The sequence below is a fragment of the Sapajus apella genome, unplaced genomic scaffold (assembly GCF_009761245.1).
Source record: "Sapajus apella isolate SASKATOON/1434 unplaced genomic scaffold, GSC_monkey_1.0 scaffold168, whole genome shotgun sequence".
Lineage (NCBI taxonomy): Eukaryota > Metazoa > Chordata > Mammalia > Primates > Cebidae > Sapajus > Sapajus apella.
This window is the reverse complement of record NW_022437108.1, coordinates 802,937-830,156: the sequence shown is the minus strand read 5'-3', so window position 1 is coordinate 830,156 and position 27,220 is coordinate 802,937. Positions and strand designations below refer to the sequence as shown.

General features: G+C 44.0%; 2 protein-coding genes across 5 annotated transcripts in view; one reads left to right on the top strand and one right to left on the bottom strand.

The window, feature by feature from the left end:
• The window catches only part of PSTPIP1 (proline-serine-threonine phosphatase interacting protein 1), a 45,491-nt gene extending 44,706 nt beyond the window's left edge, over positions 1-785 (top strand). For all 4 annotated transcript variants that reach the window (XM_032267291.1, XM_032267290.1, XM_032267289.1 and 1 more), the window contains one exon: positions 503-785. In XM_032267291.1, the coding sequence (XP_032123182.1) occupies positions 503-634 (132 nt within the window). In that variant the 3' untranslated portion in view covers positions 635-785. The remainder of the gene's footprint in view (positions 1-502) is intronic.
• Positions 786-10,409: 9,624 nt separating this feature from the next.
• TSPAN3 (tetraspanin 3) overlaps positions 10,410-27,220 on the bottom strand; it is a 24,956-nt gene continuing 8,145 nt past the window's right edge. The window contains exons 2-7 of the mRNA XM_032267288.1: positions 20,975-21,166; positions 20,699-20,773; positions 19,210-19,311; positions 17,822-17,974; positions 17,435-17,518; positions 10,410-11,309 (exon numbers count right to left, since the gene is read on the bottom strand). Of these exons, the coding sequence (XP_032123179.1) occupies positions 11,217-11,309; positions 17,435-17,518; positions 17,822-17,974; positions 19,210-19,311; positions 20,699-20,773; positions 20,975-21,166 (699 nt within the window). The 3' untranslated portion in view covers positions 10,410-11,216. The remainder of the gene's footprint in view (positions 11,310-17,434; positions 17,519-17,821; positions 17,975-19,209; positions 19,312-20,698; positions 20,774-20,974; positions 21,167-27,220) is intronic.

Here is a 27,220-nt window from a genome sequence, read left to right as displayed (position 1 = left end):
CTGCTTGACGGGAGGGGTGCATAGCCAGACCTCAGATCCACCTGGACTGAGGCCAAGCACCCCCCGCCATGCATGGCCAGGCCAGGAGAGTGACGGGGCACTCGGATGGCAGTGGCTAACTGGGACTGGGGACCACAGAGGGGAGGCTGTGTGGTGAGCTTGGGCCTGAGTGTGCCCTGGGCTTGGGGCGTGATGAGCAGTCCTGACCCCTGACGTGCTCCAGTCACTGTGTCTCTCCAGAGGGGAGAGGGGAGGTGAGGCTGGGGAAAAAACCCAGGTGGGGGGAGGCCTACAAAGACAAACTGAGGTGATGGGAGGCTAGGTCCCTTGGGGCATCCCCATCCTATGTCTCCAATGGGCTGCCCCAGCAGGCACGGACACAGCTCGGCTGCCCCTGCCCACCCTGGGAGACATGCCACATTTACTGCTGGGTGGGGGAACGTCAGCCAGGTCCCTCCCCACGGGCCCTTCCAGAGTCATGCGCTTTCAATCTCTTGGCCAGAACCCAGATGAGCTGGACCTCTCCGCGGGTGACATCCTGGAGGTGATCCTGGAAGGGGAGGATGGCTGGTGGACCGTGGAGCGGAACGGGCAGCGTGGCTTCGCCCCTGGTTCCTACCTGGAGAAGCTTTGAGGAAGGGGCAGGAGTCCCCTCGGACCTGCCCTGCCGGTAGAGCCAGCAGTGCCCCACACTGTCCCGGCCTTGCCGGGGCCCAGAGCCGAGCATCCCTAAGCCCTGAGCGACAGCCTGTCTCCCAGGGAATAAAGGAGTGTGTTCTGTTCTCCTTGGTGTGCTGGGGTCCCTTTCTCTCTTTCTCCTGCCCCATTGTCCAAGTGCTCAGTTCAGAGGAGCTCCCCCCCGCAGCCAAGGCTTCAGCTACATTCGAGGAGAAGAGGTCTGGCCCCAGTTGCTAGCAGCTCCCAGACCGCCAGGGAGACACATTCATACCTGGGCAAACAGAGGCTACAGGGGTGCAGGAGGATGTGGCAAAAGGGGCTCAGGAGGGCTGTGATGGGGAGAGCAGGCTTCCTGGGGGCGGAGGGTTGAGCAGGACCACAACCGGGCAGCAGCGGCCAGGCCAGAGCAAGTGCGTGGGCACAGGTGAGATTGGGGGTACACCCAGGAATATTCTGAGGACTCAGTTTAGAAACAGGAAGCTGCTGATGGGTCTTTTGGAGAGGCTGTGGTGGGAGCCCAGGAAGACAGGCTTGTGGCTTATGGGTGCAATTGGGGCCTAGGGAAGCCGCTGCTGCCCGTGACACTCCCCTCTGTATGGCAGCCTGAGCCGAGCAGGGCTCCAGAGCCCAGGCAGCCTGGCCCCAGGCACAGAGGGGGCTGTTCTTGACGGCCTCCAGCCTTTTCTCTTTTTGGTCCCAGGAGCATAACTTCCACCACTGGCCAAGCCCTGCTTCGGGGAGAATCTCATGGCACCTCCTGCACAATGCCTGCCTCGCCACCCCGGGGGATGGGCGTCCTAGCCAGCTTCAACATCTCTAGTGACAGGAAGCTCTCATGCCCCGTAGAAGCCCAGGGTGGACCTGCGGCTTCCCCACACGTCCTGCTGGCAGCCAGTTGGCATACAGAGGCCCTCCCACGTGCCCAGGCCACTGTCAGATGCCACTGTGGCAAAAATGAGGCTTTTCGCCAAGCTCTGCTCTAAGAAGAGAGCAAGCAAGGAGGGGCTGGCAGAAAGGGGCTGCTCTGGGGTTTAACACAAATAGCCATCTTTAGACCTTCATCTTCACGAGCAAAAAAGTGGGTTCAGTTCAGCAAGCACGAGACCTGGTGAAGGCGGGGGAGGGAAGGTACCCTTGGGTCGTCATGAGACCTGGTGAGGGCAGGGGAGGGAAGGTACCCTTGGGTCACCATCTTAGGTGTGTGGGCACCTTTCGAGTCTGCAGTGCAGTGAGAGGGCTGTTCCACAGCCCAAGTGTTGTTCGTGCTAGGGCCAAGCAGATGTGCAATTGGGGCCTGGGGAAGCCGCTCTGCCCATGACACTCGCCTCAATATGGCAGCTCCAGCTGAACAGGGCTCCAGAGGCCGGCTGGCCGGCCCTGGGCACAGAGGGGGCTGTCTTGTGGTCAGGCAGCCCCCAGGGTGCAGGTGCGGGACCCTGGAAGCGGGGCTGACCCTGGAGGCGAGGCTCTGGAGCTGGGGAGCTCGTCTGCTGGCTGTCACCCATCACTGCTTTCCACCAGAGGGTGTGTGGCAGAAAGGGTGGGAAAAGGCTTTGGTTCTCTGAAAAAAGACAGTGATGCCTAAATCCTTCCTGAAATGTCATTTTCCCTCCTAAAGCCATCCTGCGAGAGCTGACCAGGCGCCCACCCCTGATCCATCTGAGGTTTCCCAATAGAGACATTTGGAGAGAAAAATGTCATCGGGTGCTTGGTCTCATACTCTCCTGGAGGAGAGAGGTCTGTGGATAAAGCCTTGGCTGTGAAAATGCTTGCCTGGGCCAGACACATTGCCCAGGACACACATCTAAAGCTGTACCAGGTCTAGCCAGGTTCCAGACGTCAGGTGGTCTGAGTAATTCAACCAGGATATTCGGATGACTTCTGTGTGACCTGCGCTGTACCTGATGATGGGTGCACGGTGCTAAGACAAAGGGGCCCTCAAAGAGCTCACTCAGCCCAGGAGGGCAGACAGGCACCCTCTAAGCTGAGATGTGAGGCAGTGAGCGCGGTGAGTGGGCCTGGGGGGCCGCTGCAGGCCGTCCAGCAAGGGCAGGTGGCTTGTCTGGGAAGTGGTGACTGGGCTGGAGAGCAATTCTGGGAGAACTCAGAAAGCAGATGGATGGGATTTGGTGACTTACGGGATGGGAGGCAGGGGTGGGAAGACAGGAAAGGGAGGTGAGGAGTGACTTGAAGATGGGCTCCTCCCCCAGTGGAGGAGCTGGAGGGGGAGCGGGGCGGGAACAAAGCCTGGGCCAGGGCTGGGAGAGGCAGGACAGCCACCACTGGGTGGGGCTGTGTGTGGGCAGGGCAGAGAAGGGAAAGAGTAGAAAGTTAGGTATCAATACTTTATTTATTCCTTGAAGATGCCTTGTCATCTTGATTGAACATTCCATTCCACTGCAAAGATTTCTTTAAAAACCTTTGGCCTAGATATTTATCATCATCTCTGACAGGTGCCGCAGTGTCTGTGGGCCCCAGGGGGTGATGGGTAACGGGTTAGATAACAGAGCCTATTCTCCAGCCATTCCGGTGGCCAGAGAATAGACCTGAAAGCAACTCTTGGGTCACAGTTTATGCCAGGGGGAGAATGCCCACAAATGAATCCGAGTCGGGTTCACTGCTCTGCAGCCTTCTCCCTTCCTCCAGCACCAGGTCACCACTTCAGCCGCTGGCAGCCTACTGCACAGATGGATGGCCTTCCCAGCAGAGACGGTGCCGGATAAAGAGGGTGTTAGCGTGTCATTGGGTGTATAAATAACCGCAGCCTCTTCCTGACAGAGGGCCACTCACAGGCAGCACGGAGCAGGAGGACAGGGAAGCTCTCTGAATCGGGGCATCAGGGCCCGAATCCAGGCTCACGCTTCCTTGGGCAATCTTAGGCAAGTCACAATTTCTCTGGGCTTGTTTCAGCATCAGTCAGATGGGCACACGATTGCTATCACCTAAGGTTCAAATCGGACATGGTTAGGTGCTACTTCAAAGCAAGGGATACCACTTTTAAGGAAAAGGCCCACAACCTCTGACTCTCGGCTACACGCAACAGCAGCTTTGAGGGTGGCATAAGCACCCTCGCTCAGCACATCCATCTCTGGGACAGCTGTGCTTATGGCAGTGAATCCTTCGCAATGACGACGAACAGAAGCAACTCACATTTGGCCAAATTGGAAGCACGCACCACTGGTGTCCAACACCTAACTCCACCCACTCTGTCACAGCCTTTCCTAGGCCAAGAAACCTCAGCATAAGGTCACCGGCTTGCCGTGGTCTGGCTGAACCTGGGTCTCTGCCTAGTTCTCCATCCTGGCATTTGAGCCAGCATTAGCCCAGGACGAGGTCACATCAGCAAGTGCAGCCTCACGGGAGGATCAAACTGTGCTCGGTAGAGCCGTCTTAGAACCCAAAGGGAGGAGAAAGGGGCACCCCTACACTTGGAGCTCTACTTGGAGAGTTTACAGATCGCACGAGCAGTGGTTCTCAACCTGGCAGCTCGAGCCGCTTTCAAAATGCCGATGTTTGGGTCCCACCTCAGACAAACGAAAACCAAATCCCTGCAAACTGAGCTTTAGCATAAATATTTGAAACATTCTCCCTGTAATTCTGGTATGCAGCTGGAGCTGAGAAACCCCGGGCTAATAGGATCTTCAGCTAAACATTTTGGAAAACACTTATGGCACCATAGTGACTTATCTCAGACCACAGTGCCCACTACTTGCCAGATGCTGGAAATAACAAAGGTCAGCAAGTAGGCCAGGCGCGGTGGCTCACGCGTGTAATCCCAGCACTCTGGAAGTTCGAGACCAGACCCTGTCTCTACTAAAAATATAAAAATTAGCCAGGTGTGGTGGTGCACACCTGTAATCCCAGCTACTTGGGAGGCTGAGGCAGGAGAATTGCTTGAACCTGGTAGGTGGAGGTTACAGTGAACCGAGATCACGCCATTGCACTCCAGCCTGGGTGACAGATCAAGACTCTTAGGAAAAAAAAGATCAGCAGGTCTCTTTTCTACCCTATAATTTCTGTATCTGTCCTACTGTCTTCATTGGATAAACTCAGGAGAGCAGGATCTGTGTATGACTCAACTTCGCCACAACTAGCAACGCAGCAGCACCATCCAAAAAGGTACTCAGGAGGTAGGAGGTTTCTGCCAGGTCAGTGGTACCCTCAGGAGGCCTCACAGGCACTGCAATAAAAAGCCACGTGCAACACACACGTTATTTTCAAGAACTGCAAGGATGCACCCAAAAAGCAATTGCTGTTACACACTGCCACCAACCAGCTAGGAAGTAAGTCAGGAAAACCACTTCATTTGCAATAGCAACACACATTAAAAGTCTCCTGAGTAAACTCTGTTAAGATCTGAAAGAAAAAACCCAACAACCAGGCAAACCGGGCAGAGGACGGAAACATTCAGAAGATACAAATGGCTGACACACCCTTGAAAGCATCCTGGCCCTAGCTAACAGTCAAATAAATACATATTTTCATCTCTCACACTGGAAGAAAAGATGAAGTCTGATCATACCAAAAATGTCAACAAGGATATAAAGAAATGTACATTTCAGGCTGGGCACGGTGGCTCACACCTGTAATTCCGGCACTTTGGGAGGCCGAGGCGGGTGGATCATCAGAGGTCAGGAGTTTGAGACTAGCCTGGCCAACATGGTGAAAGCCCGTCTCTACTAAAATACAAAAATTAGCCGGGCATGATGGCAGGCGCCTGTAATCCTAGCTCGGGAGGCTGAGGCATGAGAATCATTTAAACCTGGGAGGCGCAGGTTGCAGTGAGCCGAGATCACGCTACTGCACTCCAGTCTGGGCAACAGAGTGAGACTTTATCTCAAAAAAGAAAAAAAAGAAATGCACATGTCATACACCGCTGGTGGGAATCGAAATTGATATAATCTTTCTGGAGAGCAACCAGATGTACCCATGAAAATGTTTAAACATACTCTTTTTTGAGACAGAGTCTTGCTCTGTCACCCAGGCTGGAGTGCAGTATCACAATCTTGGCTAACTGCAGTCTCTGCCTCCCAGGTTCAAGCAATTATTCTGTCTCAGCCTCCCGAGTATGTGGGATGCCACCATGCCCTGAAAAAAAAAAAAAAAAATTTTTTTTTTTTGAGACGGAGTCTCGCTCTTGTTACCCAGGCTGGAGTGCAATGGCGCGATCTCGGCTCACCGCAACCTCCGTCTCCTGGGTTCAGGCAATTCTCCTGCCCCAGCCTCCTGAGTAGCTGGGATTACAGGCACGTGACATGCCCAGCTAATTTTTTGTATTTTTAGTAGAGACGGGGTTTCACCATGTTGACCAGGATGGTCTCGATCTCTTGACCTCGTGATCCACCCGCCTCGGCCTCCCAAAGTGCTGGGATTACAGGCTTGAGCCACCGCGCCTGGCCTGCCCTGGTAATTTTTTGTATTTTTAGTAGAGACAGGGCTTCACCATGTTGGCAGGGCTGGTTTTGAACGCCTGACCTCAAGTGATCCGGCCACCTCAGCCTCCCAAAGTGCTAGGCATGAGCCACTGTGCCCAGCCAAATGTGACTTTCGATCCAGAGTAAATCCAACTATCCAAGAATCCACCCCTGAAGTTCATGCAAAAATACGTAACACAGCGTGATGAAAGTGTTTTGAGACTACAGGTGGTGGTTACACAGCATGGTGAATGGACTCAAGGCCACTTGCTTACTTTAAAATCGTTAATTTTATGCCATGTGAATTTCATTGCAATAAAAATTGTTTTAATTAAAAAAATTTGTAAATGACTGCAGTGTGTAGAGAGATGGTCACTGGGGCGAGCAGCGGAGGCACTGGAGGCAGCCTGCAGGCCTGTCCTTTATACCTCGGTTAATCAGGGTACTAACGAACCCAGGCAGCGAACACAGTGGAATGACACATCGTGCTGTCCGACACGGAAAGAGCATCAGACTGTGTTGTGAAGACAGAAAGGACCTTGTAGGATGAAATTCCTATTAGCAAGAAGCAAACCAAAATCCACCGCCGACTCTGTTTCTGTGTCTGTAGAGTCTGAACTTGCTTCCCTGTGGGAACTTTGTTCTTTACAGGTATCTGTATTATTTACATTTTTTGAAGCACCAGTTACTTTTGTTTAAAAAAATATAAACACTTAAAAAAGGCAGTAAGACAAGCCCTGTCAATCTGTAGAACAAGAAGTGAAGACACCCCAGCTACAATAAGCACACCTTTAGTGCCGGGGACCAGGGCTCCCGGGAGAAACACTGACCCAGGGCTGGCGCCCAGGGGCTCGGGACACCTTGTTAGACCAGAAATTAGGGGAGTGCTTCCAAAAATGCTGGGATATAGGAGGCAACCTGAAGGGGCTCCCACTCGCCAAGTCTGGAACTATCTGAGGAACTCTTCCCCCACCCCCGAAGGTCAATGATGAAGCAGACTGTTGGAAAAATGGGAATCCATAGTGGATATATAAAAATAGGTGAGGGGAAGGAAGGGATGACAGGCAACTGAGGAAGGAGTGCTGGACTGCAGAAACGTCGCTTGGCAATCATCATACAGACGAAATCAGGCCAGAATCGGCAACGTTTGCTGAACCCGAGGCGTCTGATGAGGAACAGGGTATGTACATGGAGATGGTGTGTCTCCAGATATTTCTTATTAGTTGGAAAGAAAAATATAGTAACTATGCTATGGAGAACGTGGACACACCTCCACCAGGTGTGCCAGGTATTCATTTATTGCCTCTTAGCTTCGAAACCCCCTGACCTTGCCCTTCCTTGTCACACTGAAGAGGGGACTCTGCAAACCCCTTTATCCTTGGCCAGCCTGGCCCACAGTGGGCTCTGAAGGGGCCCACAGGGCTAGAGGAGGAAGACGGCCTTTTTCTTCTGTCTCCTTTGTTCTGGCATGGGTCCCAGTAGCATTCCTTGCTACTGCTCCTTCGGCCTGGCGGTGGGCATCTCTGGGGAGTTGATTCTCCAGCATGGGACAGGAACTGTGTCCCAGGCAGCCACAGCTGCCCCTCGGAGGTATCTCCACCTTGGGGACCTCCTCTGAGTTTCCGAGTTCCTTCCCTGTTCTCTATTCCCTTACACCAAGGGGTGATGGCTGTTCTCTGCTAAGCTGCTTTAGAGCTTTTTTTTTTTTTAAATCCCTTTTAGTAGTTCACTACCTTCTACACAGTTAACATTTATATTAAAATCTTCCTGTTCACATTTCCTTCTCCTCGGACTAGACAATCAAAACGAACATCCCCACTGAGGGGCAGATGGACACTGCGTGCCTCGAGATGGGGGTGCCCTGAGAGGCCACGTGATGCAGGTAGTGGTTCAGCCACCTGGAATGCAAATCCAAATCTAATCACAAGGAAATCGCAGACAAACGCAGATAAGCAGCACCATCTAACACAAACTGTTCCTGTCATCAGAGACAAAGCTATGAAAATGATCCAGATTAAAGGTGGCCTGGGAGACATGACAGCTCAGTAGAATACCTAATCCAGACTGGATCCAGCCCTGCAGAGGGAAAAATGCTACGTGAGTGGTGAGGTATTTCATCAGTGTTACATGGACTGAGTTTGACAATGGTACTGCAATTGTCAGAGAAAATCTTCTTGGTAGGAACCCACTAAGGTATTAGGGGTAAAAGGCCTTGGTGGGTCTGGAGCGAGGGGGAGGGAGGGAGAGGAAGACATGGGGGGTTGGGGCGAGGGAGAGAGAGCGCACACACATTTGGTACACACATGATGGATCAAATGGGAAGAAATGTTAATAGGTTTATCTGGGCAAAAGGTATTTGAGCGTCATGTGCACAGTTCTTATTCTTGCAGCTTTTCTGTAGGTTTGAAATCATTTCCAAGTAAGATTAATTTTTTTTAAAAGAGGCAATGAGATACAGCAGTGGTCCTCCACCGGAGCTGTGCCCTGGACACACCCTAGGCCACCTCAGTAGCTCTGGGACCCAGGCATCTGTAGCTCTCAAAGTGCTATGGTGCTTCCCATGTGTAGCCACGGGCGAGCCACACACATAGGCCTAGCAGGCGAGCTCACTCACTGAATTTCAGACATGAAGAACAACCACTGGGGAACAGGGTCCATGGGGAATGTGAACGCCTGGCCTCAGCTACATGAGGAAGGGCAGAAACGAGATGTGAGGCAGGGAGAAGTTGAATTTTATGGCCCTGGCCAACACAGACCACATTCCCCTTCTAGTGGTTCCCAGGCAAGAGAAAAAGGCATTTCCAGGACCACTGTGCCAGGAATTAAACACAATTTAAAGCCGGCAGGAGCTGGAATGGTTTCCCGGGCCTCAGGGCCACCTCCCCACCCCCACCTTTTTGGTCTCACCACTAATGTGGTCAGTTTGGGTCCGGCTGGCAGAGCACAGGGGAGGAGGCTGCTCTCTCACCAGGCAAACCGAGGACTGAGTACAGGAAGGGTGTGGGGAATTATCCTCTTGCGCAAGTGTGAGAACAAGGCTACTGCTTGGCACGTTTCCCACTCTAGAGGTCCCGCTCTGTCCTGCAGAAAAGTGAAGGACAAGCAATATCACAGGCCAAATACTGCTCACCTCAGGGCCAGCCTGTGACAGGGTAGCCACAGGATGGTTCATATGGAAAACGGGGGGGACCGCGATGGGGGGAGTAGTGGTAGTGAAAAGTCACAAACCTTTTTGCCCGCTGTGCAACAGGCAGGGGCAAAAGGTGGGATGGGTCAGTAGCCACATGATAAATCCCCCGGGCCTCTGGAATCACAAATATTCTGGTAACTTCCACTTTGTGAAGAGGAGTTAGTCTTTACTCCTCTCCTTTCCCGTCTTCTCCATTTTCAGGAGGCACAGATTTGCATATTTGGGCATCTCAAAATTGACAAGCCCAAAACTGACTGTGAGCTCACACCCCCAGATGTGTTCTCTAACTACTCCCTATCTCTGTGACTTTGTTTCCCCAGTTGACTGAGCCAGAAACCTGGGACTCATCCTAGATTCCTCCCTTCTCCGTCCTACATTCAATCAGTGATCAAATGCCACCACTGTTCTGCCTCCAAACAGCCCGAGTCCACCACTCACCACTGCCCCCAACAGTGCCCTGCTGCCCGCTGCCAAGCTCTCTCCTCCACTGCTACGCCAGCCTCACTGAAACCCAGTCACACCTCTCCAATTCATCCTGGCTGCGGCATGGCTGGCTTGCATCACCACCTTCTCAATTCACCTTCCAAATCAAACCTCTGAAGAGCTGCTTGCACCTACAAGTCATGGCTCACCTCCACACGATGTCCTGTAAGAGCTACAGGACTTGGGCTTTCCTCTTCTCCAACTTCTTTCCCCAGCCTGTATTTTAAGCTCCCTGCACACAACCTGTGTACCATCTTTCAACAAGGCCTATCCAGCCTCCACACTTGGTCGTCTCCTCCAGGAAGTCACCCCTGACCTCTCTGGGCCGCCCCTTCTATTACTACAATCACTGCAGTGTGAAAATGATCTGTTCCTGTATATGTCTCCTATACGATGACTCCGAACTCCTTGAAGACAAGAACAGTCTCGCCCGTGCCTTGCACAATGTAGAGCTCCATATTTCTAGGATATGCTGTACTGGACTGAAAGCACTTGGTTTTTGAATATCAAGCCCTTTGGAATCTGGCAACAGCTGTAATGAAAACACATGCAAATCATGCTGAACTACAGACAGCACCAACAAAGAAAACATTACACCGCTGCTCTGGAATCGAAATATCCCCCAAATAATGAAAAATGACATGCTGGGGGCTGATACAGAGTTTATTGAATTAGATTTTTCTATTTACAACTGAGATCACATCTACATACTATTTTGCTAGTCTACATGGGTACATTATTTCTAACAAGCTTAAGACTTACCATGAATGGGCTCATTCATACAAAAACACACTCACACTAATTCTTTTAAAACAGTAGTGGATACATTATACTCCTCCTATAAAGCCAGCTTTGATTAAAAACCGCTAGTTTCAAAGATCGGTCTCTGATTTTGAAGATGAACCAATATATACACCGTATGATCCTAAAACTATTTTAGTCATTTTGTACAGTTGCTATCTTATTGGACTACAGTAAATACTTTTTAAAAGGACACTGATGAGGGGTACCATCCGGTGTTAACCTTAACCAGATAGCTGCCTTCCTCCTCCTCCCCCCAAAAAACCTTTGGCCAAGAGTTCTCCACTGTGAGGACTGAAAGGACCTGGTGACATTTCGGCATCAGTCCTGTTACCGCTTGGAGGTAACAGAAGCAGGCTTGTGTCCTCCTTTATTCTACCACACTACATGACTCGCAACTGGTTCTGAAATTAGAATGTTCACCACTGTACTTAAAATCTTAGGGGCATGAAGAGTCAGCTGGAACAAGGGAAAAAAAAGTCGCAGGTGGGTAGGTAAGTAGGTGGGCACATGAAAAGCCAAGCTGCTCTGTCCAACACCAGTGTACATGTGCTTTAACTAAATGAACTCCGGAGGCCAGCAGCGGCAGACCTGCTCAATTCACCTTCCAAATCAGAACAAGAGCAAAGAGCTCAGGCTGGAGTTGTCAACTATGCATAGGTTCCGCCAGTGATGAGGAGCTCATAAGCAGGATCTCTACTCCTTCTGCACAACACGATGCAGGCACACAGCATGCCCAGTAGCTGTTGAAAGAAAACAACGGGGAAGAAAGGCTGAAACCCCTCTCATGGCAGCTGTCTATTTCTTTGTTGGTAATAGAGCTGTTTCAAAGTTCGATGACTTCAAATCATCAAAAAGGCAATAACAACAGTGATACAAGAAATTTCTTATGAGTACATTATTTAAAGAACTAAGTCCTAAGCTTCAGCTTCCCTCCCAGGAACTCTTTGTGAAAGCAGGGAATCAAGTCTCTCTTATTTGGCATCCCCACTACTCGTCTCTCAAGTGCTGTCCAAAAGAACTTTCTGCAGCGATGGAGACACTCCACGTCTGCACCGTCAAATTTGGTAGCCACTAGCCTCATGTGGCTACTGAACCTGAAATGTAGTTGCTGCAACTAAGGAGTTGCATTTTCTTTTTTATTTATATAAATGTAAATGCAGACACATGTGGCTAGTGGTTACCATCTGGATAGCAAAGGTCTGGGGAGTAGAATGAGCAAGAATGTGTGTGTTTAATGGTGGTCTTTTCAGGCCTTTTGGTTTTTGGAGAAATGGGCTTTATAGCAATCCACAAAACTCAGTATGTGAACAGCCCTATGGTAGAAAACCAATTCTGACGCCAAAAAAAAGTAGTTGGAAAGTTTCTGTTTCCTTCACATTTACTACTTTTGAAATTCATGGTTCTGTGGTATTATATACACATTACTTTTGAAAGGTCACTCTTCCTTCATCATTTTATTTTAATAAGTCCTAATCCTTCTGTGGTAGCATATTGGAATAGTAATAAAGTCATGCCATGTTATTTTGGATAAGCAAAAGGATAAAGCTGGATTAAAGAGAAAATGACTCTAGAATTCTTGACCTACCTTCTCACAAAATATAAACAGTAACCAAAGGGCTACATAAGGCAAAGTTAATTTGCTGTTCTAACTTCTCATTGACGGGGAAAAGCCTCAGTTATTTGATTTTAAAAGACAGGACCCCTCTATACATATGGGGGTCAATCTAATTTCAGCAAAATGTACCCAATTCATTAACAGACTCTCGAAGTTTGAAGTGGAAGATTAAATACTAAGACACCCATACACATGATGATGCCCTCAATCTGAATTCTCCATGGCATAAAGTCACCCACTCCAATTCTACCCTCACATTAACCTGTATTCTGCCCATTTGGGATACATATTTGCTGCTCAAATCCATCAGTTTCACTATTTGCTGAGTGCTTACTAGTGCAAAGCACCTGAAACACACTTAAGAGGCGAATATTGTTTAAAGTTTACTAAATAATTTAAGTCAATTCTAGACCGATGTAGTACCTAATTCCTAGAGAAATACGTTTCTGTTCTCTGTACCTCAAAACATTGTTAGAACAGCTATAAACTCAAACACAATTATGTTCATAGGCAATGTTAAATTGAGCAATAAAAATGCTAAGCTCAGAAATCACTGACTTGCTAGGGGGAAAAAAATCTCTCTTCCCGCCCCCACCTCCCCACATTCCTTTCAATTGGTTAACTTCTGTTGGAGGAGTCAGCATTTTCAAAATGAGGTCTGAAATAAGTATTTCTTTCCTGATTTGTTTATTTCAATGAAGTCAACTTGTATTGATCTTAAAACAATTAAATGAGCTTGATAAAATTCTACTCATGCTTGGAAATCAGTCTGCTTAAGAACATTAAGCTCTATACAATAATTTCTCATCCTCACCATTAAATATTACAGGCTCATTTCCAAAGGCCTGCTATACTGAAATTTCATTGATTTCTGAAATTTTCCAACAACAGACTTGGAAATATTATACAAATATTTTAGCTCCAACATTGTTTCTTGCATGCCGTCTTGCAATATTCAAGGCATAAGAACCAAACTTCACTTATCCCAAATGTAACACCCAGCAACTGCAAAAATTGCCAAAAAATGACAAGCAGTGATTAAAAAAACCGACTGCCAAAGAAAAATGTTCTATGATACACTATGTAGGTGGTGGTATGGGGAAATAGGCATTCTTACACAAAAATGAGAATTCTTGCACATTAGAAACACTCTTTGCTGGAAAAAATGGGAAATACCTATCAAAATTCATTCATACATTCTGATCCTGTAATTTCATGGTTATAAACTTTTGCTATAAACAGCCCATTAATGTTGATTAAAGTATGCCCATAAAATGGAATACTATGCAGCCATGAAATTAAAAAAAGCAGATCTATATCCAAAATACAGTCATTTGTTTTTAAGAAGATACAAAAGGTTGCAAACTGTATGAGTCCATTTATACAATATTTTGCAATGTTGCCAGGGTGTGAGCAGAAGGAGGGGGAAGTTACTCATTTTAATGAATAACTGGTAACTGAGGAGGAGGAAGAGGAGGAAAGAGCAGTCTCCACTGGCTTCACACATGGCATAGAGACCAGAAAAAAAGCAACATAGCCTTGGGAAACAGTTCTCTATGAAGTCTGCTCTTGATCATTCTATCTTGAGGACATGCCAGTTTCATGAGACCCCAAAGTAAAGACACGATTCCCATTTTCCCCATATTGCCTTTGCAGAAAACCTTACTCACAGCAGATACTCAGGAGCTTGACAAATCAAAACTTAGATTTTTGTCAATTATTATGACCAGACTCTTTAAATATAAAATTCATAATTGATCATGAGTTAATTTAAGAGGGTGGCTATTCTCAAAGAAGTGAGATATCCTGCTGATTAAATAAGGGGTGTATACAATTTTTTTTTTTTTTTTGAGACGAAGTCTTGCTCTTGTTGCCCAGGCGGGAGTGCAATGGCGCAATCTCAGCTGACCGCAACCTCCGCCTCCTGGTGATCTGCAGACCTCAGGTGATTTGCCAGCCTTGCCCTCCCAAAGTGCTGTGAATTACAGACATGAGCCACCATGCCACGAGGTCAGGAGTTCAAGACCAGCCTGACCAATATGGTGAGACCCTGTCTCTACTAAAAATACAAAAATTAGCCAAGAGTGGTGGCGTGCACCTGTGGTCCCAGCTACTCAATAGGCTGAGCCAGGAGAATCGCCTGTATCGGGGAGGTGGAGGTTGTAGTGAGTCAAGATTGCACCACTGCACTCCAGCCTGGGCGACAGAGCGAGATTCTGGCTCAAAAAAATAAATAAATAAATAAAAATAAAAACCCCAATTCTTTTATATTAAAAAAATCCTGTTATAATAATTATCTGGTATTTTTCAGGTTTTTCTTTCTTAGTCATTTTGGTCCTACCCAAACCTAGATTATTTAATGAACTAGAGCAAGAGTCACCAAACATTTTCTTAAAGAACCATATCATAAATATTTTAGGCTTTGCAAACCAAGACAAAAATCAGACTCTGCTATAACTATTCAACTCTACCATTTTACCTCTGTATTTTATCCAGCTGAAGTGTCAATTAATTGTCAGGTTTCCTGACATTTAGGAATTTAATCTTCTGAGAATCTTATACTTGTAACTGGAGGCAGAGTACAAACAGAGGCAGGGGTCAAGCTTTAGTGTTGCCACTCTCTGTGTGATGGTCATGTCATACTATCCTTGCTCACCCTAAATTTTGTGGCAAAACGAAGACGACCGCAACTGAAAAATCTCCAAAGCATCCTCCTCAGCCTTAAATTTCTGTATTAGGATCAGTATACAAGCACAAAAGCTCACTGATCTTTGAGTTATTTCTGCCTTTGTTCAGGTGTTCCATTACCAGGGCACTAATCTATCAGATTTTGAATACCCAAAGCTTAGACGTTTATAGGTACTCTTAGTAACAATTAGGGGGCCAGCCGGGTGGCTCATGCTTGTAATCCCAGCACTTTGGGTGGCTGAGGTGGGCAGATCATGAGGTCAGGAGTTCGAGACCAATACGTCCAATATGATGAAACCCTGTTTCTACCAAAAAATACAAAAATTAGCCAGGTGTGGTGGCATACTCCTGTAGTCCCAGTTACTTGGGAGGCTGAGGCAGGACAATCACTTGAACCTGGAAGGCGGAGGTTGTGGTGAGCTGAGATCGTGCCACTGCACTCCAGCCTGGGTGACAGAGTGAGATTCCGTCTCAAAAAAAAAAAAAGAGAAAATTCTTTTATTATTTCAGATGAATTTTCTCCCCTTAAAACCTAAGTTTTTAAAATTTTCAAAACCACTAGGTTTTGAGTGTGTGAAAGCTCTGAATCCCTAAACTTGAGCAGCCTTGCTAAACTGAAAATATCAAGCTCTATCAGCTATTACTTAAGTCAGGGTGACTTAAGTATAAAACACATATGACAGTCATATTCAATTAAGAGACTAGTTAAAATATTTATTAGCCCCCACTGAAAAATATTTAATAAAGAAATATCTGCCAGGCTAAGCCACTTAACTAGATGAGGGACATAGCTAAAGTGCTTATTTTTATCAGTCTTCTATATACATGTTGCATATTTCATGTATATAGCTTTTTTGCTGCATACTAATACATGCAGCTTTATTACTGAATGTAAAATCATTAAGAATGCACAGTTCAGAATTCTACTTGGGAAAACAGACCTCCTTCATATTTCATTATTTTTAGCTAAATGAATGTGTTTGCATAAATAATAAAAATATGAAATAAATCCCTGCTGCTCATCAGATTACTGCTATGCTGAGCTGCAAGGTAAATGCTTAGAAGGGCAAAGACCATGGCAAATAAAGAGGTAGGTTTTTTTAATGAATCATTTCAGGGCTGTTTGAATATCAGCAAAGTAAACAATCATCCTTTTGCCATTTTAAAAGGCCTTTCCTACACTAGCTTCTGTTCAAATATACAAAGAGCAAGCAATTCAAGCAACTTACATTTAAACTAGCAATTACATTGGTTTTATCTAACAATTAAAAGATATCTACACTTTCATTTAAAAACATTTTTTTTGTTTTTGGTAGAAATGGCGTCTCATTGCCCAGGCTGGTCTCGAACTCCTGACCTCATGGGATCCTACTGCCTCCACCTCCCAAAGTGCTGGGATTATAGGTGTAAGCCATCATACCTAGCTCTTTTAGCTCTTGAAATAAGCTTCAGGCTTAAGAAAGCATAAGCTGAGGCTGGGCACCGTGGCTTATACCTGTCATCCCAGCACTTTGGGAGGCCAAGGTGGGTGGATCACCTGAGGTCAGGAGTTCAAGCCCACCCTGGCCAACATGGTAAAACCCTGTCTCTACTAAAAATACAAAAATTAGTTGGGCATGGTAGTGGGCGCCTGTAATCCCAGCTACTTGGGAGGCTGAGGCAGGAGAACTGCTTGAACCCAGGAGGCGGAGGTGGCAGTGAGCCGAGATCACGTCATTGCACTACTCCAGCCTGGGCGACAAGAGCAAAACTCTGTCTCAAAAGAAAAAAAAAAAAAGAAAGCATACGCTGGGTGCAGTAGCTCACGCCTGTAAATCCCAGCACTTTAGGAGGCTAAGATAGGAGGACTGCTTGAGGCCAGGAGTTTGAGATCAGCTTGGGCAACATAATGAGACCCCATTTCTGCAAAAATAAAACTTAGGTGGGTGTGGTGGTCCACGTTTGTAGTCCCAGCTACTCGAGAGGGTGAAGCAGGAGGACTGCTTGAGCCCAGGAGCACACGGTTATAGTGAGCTATTAGCATGTCACCTCACTCAAGCCTGGGTGACAGAGCGAGACCTTGTCTCTATTTCTAAAAATTTTGCTGCAAGAGACCAGAGTTGTAGTACCAGTTCTTGATTTAGGTATATAAATACATAAAACCCGTGAGAACAGAAAAACAAGAACTAAAAGAACTAGCATACAAAAAGGCTGAATAAAGCTTCTATTTCCAAACTGAAAGAAATATACTTTGTAAAAATGTTGTGATATTCTATTACAATACCTTCAAAGAATATACTGACAAGAATTTGTTTATATTTTGAACAGGTCACTCACTAATCAGGACAGACAGGAAGGCAAACAGTTCCCTCCCCACCCAGATTTCTGGTTTCTTTGGACTGTTCTGGGTCTAAGTGTACAGACAAGAAATGGAAGATGTGGGGAACTGGAGGCCAGTACCTCAGTAACTTTCACGTTACCTACATACACAAAGATTCGCTGTAATGGGGATTAAAACCATTCAGGGTTGACATCAAAGAACCAAATCACTCTGATACCAGCTCCTTGGCAAGCTGTGCTTACCTGAATAGCTGCAAATGCCAGCGCGGCCCAGATCACATGCATCATGATTTCTTGTAGCTTCTTCACAACTAGAGCCTCACACCCCTGTAACAAACAAACACAGTCATCCTCATTAGAAGTCTTCTTTAAAAGTGAAAGCTACAGATTCACAGGTTAATGACAGAAAGGAAAATGACAGAAACTGAAAGAGGGAAAAGATTCCATGATTGATATGATTTATAGACACATAATTAAAGCAAAAGACAATGCATTTTATAATAATTTACAGAAAAACAAAATGACATTAAAGACAAGCAAAAGGTGGGAGAAAAGAAGTTCCAGATGGTGGTAAGAAGTGGTGAAAAATAGGTTAATCAGGTTAACTCAAGTCGTGGCCAAGAGACTCACCTCAGCATAGAGGTCAGAAGGGTGGGCCAGGCTGCCATTACAATTGCTGGCAGTCTCCCTGCAGCAGCTAAGAGGGACACTCTGGTTTTTGGTTTCTTTGAACCAATCTGTATTTTCCCAGTCTGAGTAGTTGTGAATTCCACAACAATGCAGCTAGAAGAGAAGAGAATAGGTATTATTCCTTACAAAACCCAAATATCTGAATTTCCATGTACTATGGAGCTTTAAAATAAGCTACTCTAGACCAGTGATGTCCAATATAACTTTCTATAATAATGGAAAGTCTCCATGGTCCAATATAGGAGCCACTAACCACATGAAGCTCTATTTAGCACTTAAATTGTGGCCAGTGTGACTAAAGAATTGCATTTTAAAATTTCATGTAAACAGCCAGACATGGTTAGTAGCTCTATAACTTCCATTTGAAAAGTACATTGCCAGGCCATGCACAGTGGCTCATGGCCTGTAATCCCAGCACTTTGGGAGGCCAAGGCAGGTGGATCACCTGAGGTCAGGAATTCAAGACCAGCCTGACCAACACGGTGAAACCCTGTCTCTACTAAAAATACAAAATTAGCCAGGCATGGTGGTGCATGACTTTAATCCCAGTTACTCAGGAAGCTGAGGCAGGAGAATCACTTAAACGCGGGAGGCGGAGATTGCAGTGAGCGGAGATTGCGCCATTGCATTCCAGCCTGGGCAAGAAGAGCGAAACTCCGTCTCAAAAAAAAAAAGAAAAGTATATTGCCTATAAAGGGTAGTTTCTAACTAAGGAAAAACTTCATGTCTTACATGTTAAATATCTGGTTCCAAGCTAAATATTATTTCCAATGACAAAGTGTTTAAAATATTTTGTCTGAAAAGTATGAGATTTGCTTTAAGACAATGAAGTTAAAAAATAAGTGGGGGTAACTAAAACTGACAAAAAGTTGATAATTTTTGAGGCAACGTTGGGGTGCAAACATCTATTATACTATTCTTTCTACCTTTGTGTATGTCAAACTGTCCATAACAATTTTTTTGACAGTCTGTCTGTTGCCTTTTCTGATCTTGTTTTCTAAAGGATATATATAGACCTCCCACCTACCATGGAATCTATCTGGACTCCCACCTTTCCTGTGACACGTACCTCGCTATTCCATTATCACCCCTTTGCTAAGTACTTTGGGAGAGTACACACTGGGGTCAGGGAAGGGAACGTCAGATGATAAAAAAAAAAGTTCAAGATGTTTCTTATCTGGCCAGGTGATGAAATAAACTTTTCAAGGGTGAAGGCTGGGGAAAAATATTGGTCACATCAGGATAGCCATGGATGTGAAGAGACATGGCTAATTTACACAGAAATAGCAGTGAGATTAATGTTGACCCAACAGTGATTGAAAGCTCACCTGTCTCTGTACATAATCAATAGCCCGGCTAGCAGCATCAGGGTTGGTTCCATTGTAGGTCTTATACACTTTCTGAATGCTGCGATCAACCTCATGTTCCACCTGAATCAGAACAAAGAATTCAGTCCCTCAAAAATACTAGTAAAAGTAACATTAGCCAAAGCTCCTGCTAAAATACTTAAATGCAATGTTTACAAGTTGCCAGATTTCTTATGGATTTCTTGTAAAGTTCAGGCTTGGGATAGATGTCCTGAATTATAAATGGATGCCTTCCTTTTACAAATAAGTTCAGTGTGCTCTCAGAAGACTACTCATTTTCCTTTCCTAAAGGAGGCAAAATAAAACAACTCTGAAGCTCTTATAAGATACTTTTAGGACAAATGCCAACATTATGTTCATTTTATTTATTCAATGTTTAGAGTTGGCTAAATGTGCAAAAGTAATCAGCAGGTTAAAAAAAAATCAGTCCTTAGAAGTGGGACTTTCTGAAACAGCTGCTGTTCAATGTATTGCAAAGAGGAGACAGGAAATAAGCTTCATAGCTTATTGCTGCCAATTACTAAAGTGACAAGCAAGTGTAATTTAGTGATGTTTGCTTGTACTGGATTCTCCTTATCCCTCTGAGGATTGGACCTACCTAGTAATTTTAACAGTGATATAAGAAGTCCATAAAATTGACAACAAGATCATAGGTAGGGACATAATCCATCGCATTTTTTTTTTTTTTTTTTTAGCACAGTTGCATAGTACTTCACATATCAATGGTCTGAAAATTAATTTGGCATACTATGCCCTTGACTCAAAACCATTGTTATAATGAGAATGAGTCTATTATGTCTTTACCATGCCTCTAAAATTATACCCATATTAATTAATTTAAAGCAGCCTGTTTAGCCTTAAGTGGTACTAGAGGTAGACAGCAAAATCAGGCAAAATAGAAAGGAAAGAACAGTGAAATAAAAGGAAGGAATGACTAAAAAGAATGAAAGGCAAGAAAGGAGTGCTGGCAACAGCTGCCTTGGTGTTAAGTTGGCAGGACTCCTTGTTCCTCAGGACAGGGGTGGAAGGTAGGATCACAACTCACGACATCCTTTTCCATGTTCAGGACCAAAGCATTTTTGAAAGAGACAATGGAAAACGAAATCTTAGGTTTGGTTCTTCTAAAGCAGAAATCAGAAAATTATGCCTCTCCCTCATATAGGCAATCTATGTGCTGAGGAAACCTGAACAAATTTCTCAGCTGATTATTCATTTGCAGCTACAAATAGCTATAATCAAGAACAATACCTATATAATACTCTGCTATATTAAATGAGGTCAGGACTCTTGATATGTAAATATTTGCCAAATAACTTTAGATATTTAAAACACAGATTAAACAAGTAAAGCAAAAGAAAATGTTTATTCTGATAAAATGAATGTGTTCTATTTTACTTAAGAAACTTGAACCACTTTTAAGGCATTATGAGAATTACAACAGACAACATACCTTCGCTCTGTAAACGTATCCCAAAACCACTACAACAACTTCTGTGACAAAAACCAAGAGCAGGATGATGACAAACTGTAAGAAAAGATTGTTTAAAATTATACACAAATGAAAAAATAACTTTAAATATACTCTTGATTAAAAAAACAATTATCAGAGATCACTGCTGGAAGTTTAAATGCTAACTCTGTTCCAACTGTGAGAGCCAAGGAGTCTCATGTTCAAGAAGACAGTATTGTAGACTATACTCCTGCGTGTTCTGATGACACATCTTACCGTGGCAAGTCCACAGCGACTTTCCCGGATTGTGGCACAGCAGCCAATCAGCCCAATGATGAAAAGCAGGGCTCCTACGGCTATGATCACTACAGCAGGGATGAGAGTGTACACATCTTCAAAGAAGTGGTCATAGTCGTCATAAGTGATGAAGACATAGGCTCCCACATAGCATAAAATGCCAGCTGCCCCCTGTAGAAAACAAAGTCAGTACTGGCTCTAAGCACTGCTGGTAAAAATTTCCTATATTGCTTAGTATGGTATCATTTAATGAGTTACCCTGTTATAGACTTTTTTCAGTAAAGCTAAAAAATCTTAAGGAATCATTTCTATACTAAAGTTAAAAAGTTGTCCACGCTTCACCTACTTTTCAATAATTAATGGTTCGGCTAGGACCAAGAAATCATAACCAAGAAATAACAATGATGGCAACACACACCTACACATCCCTAAAGGCTTACTGTAGCTCGATTCCACATCCCAGACGGGTCAGTATGGTGTCAGGGGGATCCTTGCTCACTGCAGTTGCCCTCAGTAAGTGGGGAAATTTGGTAGAAATGACAGAGCTAGGATTTGAACTCAGGCAATCCGACTCCAGAATCTGTACTTCTAATCACTACCTACCCCACCTCAGGGGAAAGAAAATACACTAACTAGTAAACATGATACCTACACCCCACTTCCAAAAAATCTTGCTGTCCTAGAAACAGTGAAATGGCAAAGCTAGAGGGCTCAGTCACTAAAGAACATTACAAACTCTCTGTTAATTCTTTAGAATGGTGGTTCTCAAGCTTTCAAGTGAATAGGAGCTGCCTGAGGATCTGAATAAAAGCAGGCTGGTTCAGGTGGGTGGATCCTGAGAGTGTGCATTTCTAAGTTCCCAGGTGATGCTGGGGCAGCTTCTTCTCGGAGCACTTTTCCAGTAACAGGGTATTAAAGACCTAAAGGGAAGGTGAGCACACAAAGGCATGCGATAGGTGTGCCTTATTTCAGCTGCTGCTCCAGGCATCCCTCTCCAGGTGCAGTCTTACTTTCTCTGCTATTGTCAATTTTGCTATCTTTGGATACCAGCTCTATGCTGGCAGCCCAGTGCCACTGGCTTATATGCAAACAAGCAAATGCAGTGTCCGAGTAACTGAAAACATTTGGTCTAATGAACTATCATTTGTAGAGTACTTTGAAACTTCCACAAGAAGTATTTCATCATCCTTTAAAATTTAACATATAAATCATCTTCAAACTAGAAATAGCTGCCACAATGGTACTGGAAATATCATTAACTTCTCTGAACCTGAAAACCCAGATCACTTAAGTTTATGACATTTAGTAAGCTTGGGCATCATCAGTATATTTTCTTACTCTAGGCCATTAGATCACTGTCAGATGAGGAAGAAAAAGACTCCATTTATGTAAATTTGGGAAAGTAATTTGATTTTTAAAAAACGTAACATGAACTTTTAAAAATGAGAAGAAAACTATAGAATAATGAAGGCAATTTTTAAAAACATTGTTTTAAAACTCTCTTCCTCTGGCTTCCAAGAGGCCCCACTGCTGGTTTTCTTCCTACTTCCCCAGCTGCTCACGTTTTCATTCTCTTCATGGACTCTGAGACGTGAGTAATCTCCAGGGTTCTGTCTTCAGCCACATTCTTTAGTCATTCTCTGGGCTCTCCGTGGGCTACAGGAGCCATGGCTTCACTAGTCATGGTAGCTCACTACCTGAACTATCATCTCAGACCTACACATTTCCACCTGCAAGTCTCAAACCCTTTCTGCCTTCCTGCCCAGCCTATCTAATCTTCCCTTACATTCCTATCACAGCAAAAGATACCAGACAGCTAATTTTTCTGGTTAAACATCTGAGGATTAACTCTTTCCTTGCCCTACCTCTATAGCCCATCAATCACAAAACTTCAAGTTTACTTCCACAACGTTATTTGAATACCTCAATTCCTCTTCAATCCCACTGCAGTGCTTTGTCTTAATTTGGGCCTTATCTTAACGCCCTCACTTAAAATCAGGATGAGACAAGTAAGTCCCATGATGAACCAAGCTGCTGATCCTTTTCAGCCTCAGATCTCATTACCCCTCATGCACTGTGAACAATATAAAACTGTTATACCCAAATGGACCGCATATTCTCTCACTTCTTTGCCTCTGCTGTTCTCTCTAGAATGCTCCCTCTTCAAATGCCTGGGAACTCCTTGTCGCTCATTAAGATGAAGCTTAAATGTCACTTCTTCCTTTTGGAAGCCATTCTTGACCATTTCAGGCTGGATTAGCCACCTTGGAGTACATACACATCTCCCAGTGCATGGCTCTAATAGAATATTTATCAAAACGGTTGCAATTATAGCTATTCCTGTCTCAACACACCTTGAGAGCACAAATTGTACCCATCTGTCTTTCAGCCTTGTATCATCTAGAACAGTGCTTGGCACACAGCGGGTATCAGTTAAAATTTATTGAGTATACCTCATCTTAGTGCTTCCCTTGAAATCACCCTCCCATCTCTATCATAAGTTTTGGTGTGTATTTGCGTTGGTTTGTATTTGTATCTGGTTTCTCTTCAGTTCAGTGCTTATACTTTTAGTTCACTATTCAAATATTTGGCAACTTAATCCACCTGGCTATTACAACTAGAATATATTAATTTATCATAAATATCTGTCACAAATATAAATGTTGTACTTATAGCAAACTGCCTGTTCAAAGGTTCTCGGAGTTCACTGACATATTTGCTTTTGGGGCAGAGTACTAGAGAATGAAGGTGGGCAAAAAAGTGGGGGGAAAAGAAACAGCTTAATTTTAATTAGGGTGCATTTGTTACAGAAATATGCCCACTACTTAACAATCTTACCAAATACCCCTTTTTATTGACCACTTGTGTGATATACATTCACACATATTTTGCTAAATAGTATCAGTCCTCAAGTTAAATTAGATGCAATCCAAAGGGTAAATTAATCAAATTTTGTCATTTGTTTTCACTAGGGATTTCTCTATCCTTTAATGTTGTAGCTTTTTTTTTTTTTAATCCAAAAGGCAATATTTGTTTCTTAAAAGGCGTGAATTAGAATGAATTCCATTTTTGAGCTTTCGATAAGTTTTAGCCTATGTATATTTAAATGAAAGTAAGAGAAGGACTTATGTACTTAACAATTAACCTGAAACGTAGTTCACTGAAGAACTACTTGCATTTTAGATATAAAATGATGAGTGTTCAATCTAAAGAGATTGCTATGAGAATCACACTCAGTGCTGCCTGGAGATGGGCCAAGGGAAACGTTTCCCCTGCTGCCGCTGCCACTCCCCCTAAAAAGGGCACTCACCTAAAACTGAGACTTGGTTTGTTTTTCTGAAAGCAGAAAAACCCACAACAGAGACAACCACACATAAAGCAGATGGAATGGAGGGCTGTGGGGAGACGCCACTTGTCAAACTGCCTCTTCTTTTCTGATAGGCTCTAGAACAGTTTCTTTTCGCAGGCTGCAGTCAACATTCAAGTCACACAACAAGATGAGCGCATAATATAGCTCCATTTGGCAACATATAGTGAAAAGAACTTACTAGTTGTACCCACCAAAGAGGAAACTGCACTGATTGCTGATATGAAACCATACACATCAAATTGCTTATTAGAGGATGTGTTTCCTAAATTGAAAACAGCTTCAAATTTTGCTTCTTTTACTGAAATCTGTATATGGTGCTTATATCTTCATGAAATGACACCAGTTACTTTGAAAATATAGAAGAGGTATCCCAGTAGCGACTGAAGACCTAAAAACATCCAAAAGTAATTGCTGTAATGATATCCAACCATTAGTATGAAAAACACCCAAAAGAACATGGAAAACAGTAGAGTTTGTATGGTAAATGACAAAAGGTTACAAGAAATTCCTAACTAGTATGCATAGGGACTTTGTCGTCAGCTTTTTAACGTAGAAGTTTGTGGCTATCAGAAAAACTATAAAAAGGTGAGCTTAAATTCTTTTGAAGGGCTATGATGGGATTGAGATCTGTCAAAGGATCTGAGTTTTGCCAACAAAGCAGCTGCAAAGGAGTGGGGTGGGGAGGAGGGAGGTGCAACAGAAGAGATGAAATGTAGAACTTGGAAGCAGCTGAACTGCTTTAGTCACCACTGAGAAAATCTGAGTCTATAAGAAGGATTTGTGCCAGGACAGTGTACTAAAAATATTCATCCTTTTTACAAAGAAATGAAAGGAAATTTAGGCGAAAGGCTGAGGTCCGAAATTACAGAAAGAATAATAGCTTTTAATAAGCCTATACTCTTAAGAATTTTAAAACTTTAGGAGAGCCAGTGCTTTTCCACGAAGCTGTTTCTCTAAAAAATAAAGCCATGTTGTCTAAAAGTATGACACTGCATTTTAGGCTTTACCCTTCCTCTACATAGGCACAAGTGTGAAATCTCTTAAAGACATTTCATTCTTAGATGAGACTGCATTTTCCACAGCTTAGAAACTAGTTTTTTTTTTGGGGGGGCGGTAATTTTCAAATAGTCTATGAAACAGACAAATGAATAAAATGTTAAAATCTGTAAAACTGCTAAATTCTTTCATTTTCATCAACTACGGTGTAACTTGCCATTGGAATGTGGCACTATTAAAAATGAACAACAGAACTACTTTATCTCTGTGGTCAAAAGTATACCTATAAGGAGATTTAGAAATGTGAAGGTGAAAGCATCCCACAGAACATTTTGGGCGAAGCTGAAGCAAAGAACAGAAGTTATTTTCTTGCAATGGTATGTAGCAGACATTGATGATGACTCACATCTAGAACTGGCAAGAATCAAGACAATGTAAAGACAAGGCACCATCTGGACTTTATTCAGCTAAAAGCACAGTGCCTGACAAATTCTTGCTTGCCTGTGTGAATTGCTCCTTTGGAGTCATTTTTGCCAAAGAATCAATTAGTAAAGTAGAAGTGAATGGAGTATTGAGAGAAAGGAAAAAAAGTCAAGAAGTAAAAGAATGAACAAAAAATGCTGTACTCAACTTCATAAGAAAGCAGGTTTTAGAAGCAGAGGGAAAAAACTGGCAGAAATCCAACTTATGCATTTATCTTTTAACATTTAATCCAGAGTTTCCTGTGCTGTCATATTAGCTTTTCATATATCTCATATCTCTTCTGGGAAGAATCACTGGTAATTTCATACAGTGGATTTCTGAAAGCTTCCCCAAACTCCACCCTTATGCCATTACAGGTGTCTTAAAATCATCTTAAATCGTTTAGCATTCTACTTGCCATAATGTATATTTTCTAATTCAACCATGCTTTCTTTCAACTCTGACTTAATCTGATAGTTTATGTCACTAAACACAATTACTTCTTATGTAAGTCCACTACCTGCATATTTCATTTACTCGCCTACCAATTCTCAAGGGAAAAAAAGGCCATTGCAAAGACTCCAAATCCTGTTTCGGAAATTAAAGCTACTCTTAGCAAGAATTTCTGAAGCTATTAAATAGTATCATTTTCTACCTAACAAACTGGTCAACAATAAAGTTAAGGAGTATTTCAAAGATGTGTGAGGGTGCAGAGAGAAGGGGCCTCGGATGGGAGGAAGCATAAACTAACAGAGAATCATCTTTTTGGAAAGAAATCTGGCAGTATGTATCTGCCTCAGCATTAATGCCTTTATACCTACTCATTCCACTTCCAGGAATCTATCCTTAAGAAAGTTAGTCAGAAACACAGATTTATGTAGAAGGTAATTCATTGGGATGTTATAACGAAATTGTGGCTGCAAAAATGAAAACGAAAAAGCCCTGGTATTCAGAGGTACATCTGCATTCAGCCCTGAAATATTTTCTTGAAGCATATTTTAGTAGTATGTTTGTGGGTGTGATGGGGAAAACACACATCTCACATATTAGAAACAAACCAAAATGTTAATACTGGTTGTCTCTGGATGGTGGAACTATATGGGTGTTATCAGTTTGCTTTTTAAAATACTTTTTAGTGTCTTAAGAGAAAACATAACACCTGCATAATCAGAATAATAGTTAAAATAATGTCTGAAATTGACGCTTTGCTATTCTCTCACCAATGAATTAATTCCTAAATGTGTCCTTAACCAACCAACATAAAATAGGCACCTCCTGAAGCCAGGCATGGTGGCTCATGCCTATAATCCCAGCACTTTGGGAGGCCAAGGTGCGTGGATCACGAGGTCAAGAGATCGAGACCATCCTGGTCAACATGGTGAAACCCGGTCTCTACA